Source organism: Pistacia vera, unplaced genomic scaffold (genome assembly GCF_008641045.1).
Source record: "Pistacia vera cultivar Batoury unplaced genomic scaffold, PisVer_v2 Contig535, whole genome shotgun sequence".
Taxonomy (NCBI): domain Eukaryota; kingdom Viridiplantae; phylum Streptophyta; class Magnoliopsida; order Sapindales; family Anacardiaceae; genus Pistacia; species Pistacia vera.
Genome location: NW_022196374.1, coordinates 498,686 through 507,185, shown reverse-complemented (window position 1 = coordinate 507,185; position 8,500 = coordinate 498,686). Strand labels below are relative to the sequence as shown.

Here is an 8,500-nt window from a genome sequence, read left to right as displayed (position 1 = left end):
TCACTATATCAAGAAAATCAATCTTTGTTTGCCCTAACTGCATTTTCTTCTCAGATAGCATAATACCATAAGAGTGCATGATATCAACAAATTCACGAAGAAGACGTATATGAGATTCTTCATATAAATGAGACATATATGCAGCAGGGGAGCAAAAATAATAATAATAAAAAATAACCACACAAACTTATAGCTTGAATTGAATTGGAAAATGGAAGCATCTGTACAACTTATACATTCATTACCCAAATCTTATATTACTTTTGAAAACTAAACTTAGTAATAAAATAATATAAAATAACATTACCTCATCAATCTCATATAACCCCCAGCCAAACGCACCTTATACACTTTTATTTTCTGAATACATAATCATTAAAATTAATCATTTTTTATATATTTATAACATAACACACCTTATGTTATCAACTGTTTTTTCAATCATAAGTAATACTACACATACAACAAATTTATACAACATTTCTCATACAACATTATGTGATAAAATATGATTGACTGATTTTAGATTAAAATTAAACTTTCACCCAATCATCTTGTGCCACATAATGTTGTATAAAAATGTTGTATGTATAGTATTATTATTCAATCATAATCTACAAATAAAGCTTGCAATAGATTCCGATGGCAGGAAGCGAAATAATATTTTGCCAAAGCTCCAGAAAAAATCCAAACTGGATTTTCCAGCACTTATACCACATCTAACACACATAAATGCGATATATTAGAAGAACTCGTCGCCATTTAAACAACTTCAATCCTTCCAAAGATATCTTACCCAAACACAAGAAAAATTTGAAATAGTTAACAAACATATGTATTCACTGTTCACATAGATCAGAAAGACTTTTATGCAGCTATTTTGTGCCATAAATTCATCGAGACAGACTCGAGATCAAATGACAAGCTTACTTGCAATGTTTCCACTGAGCTGCTTCACTGCCTCAAAGCCTGCATCATCAAGTGAGACAGTGCTCAGATGTATAAGCATAGCCTCCTCAGTTACTTGATCGAATTCATACTTTGACCTGAACAAGAAATATCCGCCACATTCCCAAGCTGAAAGGTCGGATGAGGTTGTCTGTTTCTGCAGCAGTATATAATAAGTCATCGCCAATCACCAGAAACCAAAAGAAAAAATCCCCTAGCGTGATACAAACTTCACACAACAAAACCGTTACCAGCAATTTGCATAAATGTATCAGAATATTAAAAACAATATTTTAAAAATAAATTTTTTTTTTTTTAAAAAAAAAAAAGGAGTTTAAGCATTCCAACCCAAAAGCAGGCCAGAATTCCACTGTATCACAGTAATCACAACATTATTTTTCCAGATGTTAAAGCTTAAACACAAATACAAGAGAACAAATCACTATATGATATTATACATACAATGCAAAACCAAGTTTCCTTGCGTACCAGTATTCAAAATTTGAAAATGGAAAACTAAACAATGATTTATTAGATGAAAAATAAGGAAGCATGGTTTCGCTAATGATATTATGTACAAGTCAGAGATAAAAAAAGATGCATTTTGTAGTTCTTGTCCATGCTAAAAGTACTTTGTAATGAACATAATTAATTTGAAGTATTTAATTATTTAAATCCTTTTAATATTAAATATATATGCATGATCAAGCAGCGTGCAAAATAGAAAATAGTCCAGTGAATTATAGGCAAAAATCACTTTTCGCAAATATTCATCCCTCTCCTTTTTGACATCACATGTCAAATTCAAGAAATAGAATCACCAAGAAAAAAATTTATAACCATAAATTTGTATTGAATGCCAAGAAACTAGTATAACTATAAATTTGCTTCCTTCCTCTCAGCTCAAATCAAGCCAAAAAAGTAATCATGCTTTAAGTTTTTAATTGAAGTATTGCACATCTTTTGTTGAAGAAATTGATCATTTACCTGAAAGAACAAAAAGATCTTTTTGCCATGATCAGATATTAGAAGATTATGGGGAATGTTCTTTTCCTGTAAATGAGAACATATCTCAGAAATAAGCTCCACCATAATCTTAATATTGCAGGTGTGTTCAAAAAGGAGAGTCTTAATGGGGTAATCTGTCACTGTACTGATACGAATTCCTTTCTGCCCATCACTAAAGAAAGTATCAACATGCATGAGCTCCACAGGCAAATGATTTGGAAAGTAGCAGCCCTAAAACACCAGAGAAAGAAATAAATTTTCCGGTAAGTTCAAAGCACACATCAAGAAGAAAGAAAATTGACCACTGGAATAAAAAAAATTAGAACGTAAGCAAGAGTCTTGCATCATTAAATAATGTCTTTTTGAGCATCAAGGTTATTAAGTCAATCCAGTTCACAGGAAAACTGGAATCTACAAAATGTCTTCACCTCCAAACATTTTCTACAAAACTCAGAATGTGATACACGTATAACTTATTTGATGACATAAAATACAAATGCCTGATGAAAATTCAAATTCTTTTACTTTTACATTTGATGCTTACACTAAAAAGCCTGTCCAAATAAGGAACAGTCCATACATTCACATCACAATGTTTTTTTTTTTTCTTTTTTTTTCTTTTTTGATAATTTTTTTTTTCTTTTTTGATAATTCAGAAAGCCCCAAACTCTCTTAACAAACTTGATCTTAAAACAAGGTCCCCCACCAAACAATAATTTTTTTTGTAGCAGGAAAAATTTGTAAATTTCATCAGCAGCTAGATGACCCTGAGAATTGAATCCCAGACATTGGGAACCAGCCACATTGCCGATCACTCTCAACTAACCCCTCAGAATAAGATTTAAAATCACAAATAAAAAACTCTTTATTCAAACATGTGATCATGAGACTCTGATGTGTATTTGGTAAAGTAAAAGTTTCATTAATATCCATTGAAGTTTGTCCTAATTATAACATAACCCTCCTGGTTTTAAAGTAGGCAGCAATCCTCTTTATCTTTGAAAATTGCAATAACCTCAAAAAAATTTAGAGGCTTCCCATAGACGTTTATCAAGGAGTTAGCTATAGTTCAAATTTGCGATGAGTCTCTGGTCCTAATAATGTTATTCTCATCTTTAACTAAAAAAGAAAAACAGGCAGTGGAGAGTAACACTGCCAGTCCCAAATAATAATCTTATCTTATGCAACATAATTTAGAAATTATGAGGAAAAAATTACAGTAATAGTAGTGATTATCAGCTGGAAGATGCAAGCACAAAAAGAAAAAAATTGTTTGCAAATTAGTACCTGAAAATATATATGAGTAGCACCAGCACTAGAGCAATCATAGAACAAGCGGAAAGAATCGTTATTTATTTCAACGGTAACCCTCAACATCATTTCCAAGAATGTTGAATCCAAATAAAGTCTGCTAGGGCCATACGGTACCAGGAAGACATGGCCATATTCCAGTGGGGTTGCCTTAAAAACCAAGGAGAGAAATCAGATTGTAAGAATGAGTCATTCAAACTCTACATTCATTGATAGTAACAAACATCTAATACAGATTAACAATTTGCTAAGTAGCACAGCCAAATGGCAATTCACCGGTCCCACAAACAGTTTTTTTGATATACTGGCAACTACTGTATCCTTTTGAGCACAAAATAGGAGAACGACTCAAGCAAATAAAACTGCATCAAAATGGTTATTATCATCTAATGAGGACTAATAAATGGACATAGCTGTAAACCCATTTAGCAGAAAATTTCCACATATGTGATGTATACCATCTATGATACTGTAGATAAACTTATAGACACAAATCATACATACTCAGCCTTACATTTACAATAATCAAGATGGCACCATTCGGCACAGCAGCTAAAGGAATGAACTCAGAGTTCGTCTTGTCGCTGCTTGCAACACAAAAGAGTAGTTCTTCATGGTGGTTGATTCTGTGAAACAAAAACGAATCTCTTTGATGACAGACTTTACTGTCCTCAGCTTTTGATAGACAATCCATGCTCCACTCTTCAGTCAATTGAGCAAGGAACTTTCCTCTACCACTGATGACCTGCAAGAAGTACCTATGATGATAAGCAACTTAACTGTAACTTGAATCTTTATTTAAGAAAAATACCAGCAGTTTGTTTCATAACAATATTAATGCAGCTTAAAATACCTTAACTTCAGAAGTCGTCACATCATATCTGAAATAACCTTTCCACATCCGCTCTTCCCACTGAAAGTAATACAAATGCATTTAGAAACAGCAGCTAGACCCCAAGAGATATAGGTTCATGTTCGTTCCATACCTGAGCAAGCAAAAGAGCATCCAATATACTCTGTTCTTCTTCAGGATTGCTTAAAAGTCCTCCAGAGGAAGTCTTCTCACCAAGAGATTGGCTACCTAAGTTGTAGGTAGGGGTTTTGACACCTGTTGAATTCTTCAGATATTAAAACATATAAAAGGAAAGCAGAAGTATATTTTGCTTTAACAGTTTAGTGGCCCACACCACCACAATAGAACTCCAAAAGTGGAAGTTCAAATACAAACAATATTCATAAGAACTATCCATCGGGTTATACAAATGAGAAGAAAGGGTATATATCCTCACCAAAATATGGTGTAGGAGTAAATATCCATTAAGTTGAACTAATAAAAATTACTTTTGTTATCTAATTGCTGCTACTTGAAATACTTACCTTTTTCAGGTATCAGGGTCTCTAATCTTATAGTATTTCCTAATAGAAGCAGACTATGAGAAAGAGCAATGCCAACTAGACATACATGTACTTGTAACAATCTACTTTGACTGCATACCACACTATGAAACTAAAGGGGTCTTGTTCTGTAAATTTCAGTTCATAACCAGAGTAGGAAGAGGATAGGGTGGTTGTTATGTGTCATACATGCAAGTTTCCAGCAGTTGAAAGCAAGCAAGCAATATCTTACAAGAATCAGAAACACACTGAAACAAATAATACATAAGCCTAATCAATTAACAAAAACAAGCTGAAATTAACCTTGAAAAGAGAACAAAGGACATTTTAAGTGCTCTGTTGTTTCAGACTTTGGCAGAATTTTGTTATTTTGAAGTTGCTTGACGGTAACCATGCTCAAATTAACAATATTAGTAAACTGATAACAAACTGAAAAAAATATGTTTAGAATGCCAGTACAATGGTTTGAGGTTAGATCTACTGGATGCCCATATCAGCACCCACCACCGGCAAGGAAAGTAAGATCCGCTGGATGCCCACCAGCTGAAGGTAGGGCACCACGACCACCGTGAAATGAAGGGGATGCAATCAAGAACTTAGGAAAAGCTTGTACACATTCTTCGCCCCTTCTAATCTTAATACGAGTCTCTCTTGTTAGAGCCGTGTTTGAATAGACGAAGCCAGCCTAACTGGCCAGCAAATCACCTTCTCTCCTCAAATCTTGAAAGACCACTAAGAAAAAGTAAAATTAGCAGATCAAGTTATCCTGTAATCTTTAAAAATTCAATCAAGCAAGAAATACACAATCCCCTTTTCAACTCCAAAGGACCCTTAGAATAGGAAAGAAAATAGAAACTGATGATAATTTCCCCATTTCTTATTAATGCAAAAATTCACATGAACTCAACTAAAACTAGCCAGAATTTCAAAAAAAAAAAATTGTAGGAAAGCTATGAAAGTTAAAATCTTCAATACCACTCGTATCATGCAACAATCATTACCACTAAAACCACACAATCCAATGAACCCCCACATATATTTTAAATTTTTATATCAATCAATACACTACTACAGCCAATTTATCAAATTTCAGTTAAAATAAATATTAAAACTCCACAAATTTCAACTCTAAAATGTTCTATTTTACAACCAGCACCCAATTAAATGAATATGAGATTTGCCACAATTTTTTTTTTGTTTTTTTTTTTTTTCCTTTTCATATATTTACAATTACTCAACAACAAACACAAAGCAACACATAAAAATTCCAATTTCAGTATATCAGCAATCAAAAACAAGAGACTAATTGCATACCTTTAGCTTATACAAAGAAACTTCACTAATCCAAGCAATTTCAAAACCGCTCAACAACAAAGCAATATCTGCATTCAGGTCCATTATACAAAACAAATAATTCAATAATTTATAATTTAATAAACTTTAAATTTATTAAATTTTTTCAAGAATTCAACAACATATACCTCGAAATTCCTGATCTGCAAAACAAAGAACTAAAATTAGTAAGCCGAAGCCCTAATTTATAGACGAAATAAAAAAATTTCTGCAAATTTGTGTATTTTAATATTTGTATATCTCGTGATGACGTGGCTTGATTTGGCTGACTGGTCAAAATCTACAGATCTTTTACTTCGAATCAGTATTTGACACGTGTTTAATTCAACGAAGCGGGAGAAACTCGTTGCCAAATATTCGATCGTGCCAACATATTGTACCTAGGTCGGTCTGCGCTTCATATAATTGCACATTCTATGGATGCATTCGGAATATTCATGTTACAAAACCTTTTTTTAAGCGTAGGCGTCTTAAATATTGTGAGGGGTTGTTTGGTGGGGGTTTATCTCTCATTACTTTAGTAATGGTATCTTATATTATTAACATTTGTTGAGATTTAATCACAAATTAGTAGTAAAAAAGCAGAGAAAATGGCAGAAAATCCAATAGCAAAACAATGGAAAATAGCAGCAAAACAGTAGAATAAAAGAAGGATAACAATAGCAAAACCAGTTGAAGAATAGCAGCAAAAGTAGCAGAATAATAGTAGTGAAATAGCAATGATACAACAGTAAAATAGCAACAATACAGCAGCAAAACAGCAATGTCAAAAGCACTATCCTTAAGATCAGAATTTCACCTCTACTGGAAGAATCTTCGTGGTGCAAAAAAAGCTTGATAGCTAACTGACCTCTATGATACAATGACGAATCTCCTTTTAGAGTGCACACTCTTAGAGAGATTTAGAACAGTTTAAGGAAATGTAACAATGGTTAAGGAGAGCTAGAAAGTTAAAAAAAAAAAAAAAACACAAAGGAAACAAGGATTTTTTCAAGTGAAAATTATGTCTTACAAATGAGAAAACCACCCTTTTTTATATTTTAAAATCTGCCCGTTTTCCCTTAACTTATTTTTGTAACCGAAGTCATTCAATTGCTTTTAAAACCATAACAACCCAAGAATGATTTGTATTGCAATAATTGCAGCAATTCAATTGCTTTTAATATATAACAGTCCAAAAGCAATTAAAACTTGGTATTTTGAAATACCATAACAACAACTATTATCACCGCATATTTCAAAATAACCAATCACCACTTACTATAGAATTTAATATTTATGAGTTGGTGTCTTTCGGACTATGAACCAATCATTGAGTAACTAAATGTGAGTTACGAAAATTTGGTGAAACTAAGTTCTATGAACCAAAATTTTTTTTATGTAATTCAGAGGATTAGTTCCTCATACTAAATTCTCTATATTGTATACTATTCTGCGGTTTAGCACTTTATGACCCTGTGCTAGCCTGGATTTCATGAGTGCTCTAGAGACATCTACCTAAGCTCTCATAGGAATCGACCCAATTTCACTTCACATAGGTGAATCTCTATAAGGTGTGAATTGCAATTTTTCACACCACCATTTATATTGGCTATGGATTTCATTAAGATTAATTCTACTCAACCTTATTCACTACAATCAATATTATCTCGTCATAGGGAGGACTTTCTATATAAAATTCAATCATACTTATCAAGACAACAAGTGGCTTTGTTATTACCCTTATGAACCTACTTCATGGGATCTCCAATCACATAGGTAAGGTTACCGTCACTCTCGCCTTATGCTTTAGGCATAAGTCCCATCCCACTCGACGTGTATTCCACTAACCTCCAACTTAGTGGTTTAGTTAGAGGATCGGCCAAATCTAACTTTGACTTCACAAAATCTAAATCACTACCCCAGATTCTAGCAGCTGCTTTATAATGTTATGTCTTATCCGGATATGTCTGTTTTTCCCATTATAAATTTTACTCTTTGATGTTGCTATTGCAGCCTGGCAATCACAATGGATTGATACTAAAACAAGAGGGTGAGTTTCAATGGGAAGATCTGCTAAGAGATTCCTTAACAACTCAGCCTCAAAACATGCCTTTTTTAAGGCAATAAGCTCAGACTCCATGGTAGACCGAGCTATGCAAGTTTGTTTGGAAGACTTCCATGACACACCACCTCCATCAAATGTAAAGATATAACCACTTGTGGATTTTATTTCATCTGAATTTGATATCCAATTGGCATTGGAATATCCTTCTAATACAGGTGGTGTACTTCTAAACGTTAGCCCATAATCAATGGCGCCCTTCAAATATCTAGCAACTCTATCTAATGTTATCCAGTGATTCTTTTCAGGATTATGAGTATACCTACTCAATCTAGTGATAGCATAAGCAATATTAGGCCTCGTACTATTCATTAAGTACATAAGGCTACCAATGATTTGGGCATATCTTTTTTTACTCACACTATATTGTATATTTTTCTT

At 33.2% G+C, this 8,500-nt stretch overlaps 1 protein-coding gene across 4 annotated transcripts; it reads right to left on the bottom strand.

Annotated features, from left to right (window-relative positions):
* Window positions 1–293: 293 nt before the first annotated feature.
* Window positions 294–6,204, bottom strand: LOC116107393 (GDP-L-galactose phosphorylase 2-like). 4 transcript variants are annotated; one of them, XM_031393668.1, is made up of 10 exons: window positions 6,144–6,204; window positions 5,977–6,044; window positions 4,966–5,394; window positions 4,254–4,375; window positions 4,121–4,180; window positions 3,782–4,012; window positions 3,244–3,417; window positions 1,936–2,187; window positions 931–1,105; window positions 294–719 (listed from the first exon to the last, which is right to left on the bottom strand). In XM_031393668.1, the coding sequence occupies exons 3-10, from the start codon at window positions 5,054–5,056 to the stop codon at window positions 709–711; spliced, it is 1,116 nt and encodes a 371-aa protein (XP_031249528.1). In that variant the 5' UTR covers window positions 5,057–5,394; window positions 5,977–6,044; window positions 6,144–6,204; the 3' UTR covers window positions 294–708. The 4 variants fall into 4 exon arrangements, with proteins under 4 accessions (XP_031249528.1, XP_031249525.1, XP_031249529.1 ...); XM_031393665.1 differs by having other exon boundaries at window positions 294–1,105; XM_031393669.1 differs by having other exon boundaries at window positions 294–1,099.
* Window positions 6,205–8,500: the final 2,296 nt, after the last annotated feature.

Bases quoted from the DNA above. Each gene is read 5' to 3' on its own strand.
- LOC116107393 (XM_031393665.1), bottom strand. From the start codon at position 5,056: ATGGTTACCGTCAAGCAACTTCAAAATAACAAAATTCTGCCAAAGTCT. The intron at 4,181-4,253 runs GTATGGAACGAA...TATTACTTTCAG, and splicing joins ATGCTCTTTTGCTTGCTCAG to TGGGAAGAGCGGATGTGGAA. The intron at 2,188-3,243 runs GTACTAATTTGC...CTGGTGTTTTAG, and splicing joins CTACTCATATATATTTTCAG to GGCTGCTACTTTCCAAATCA.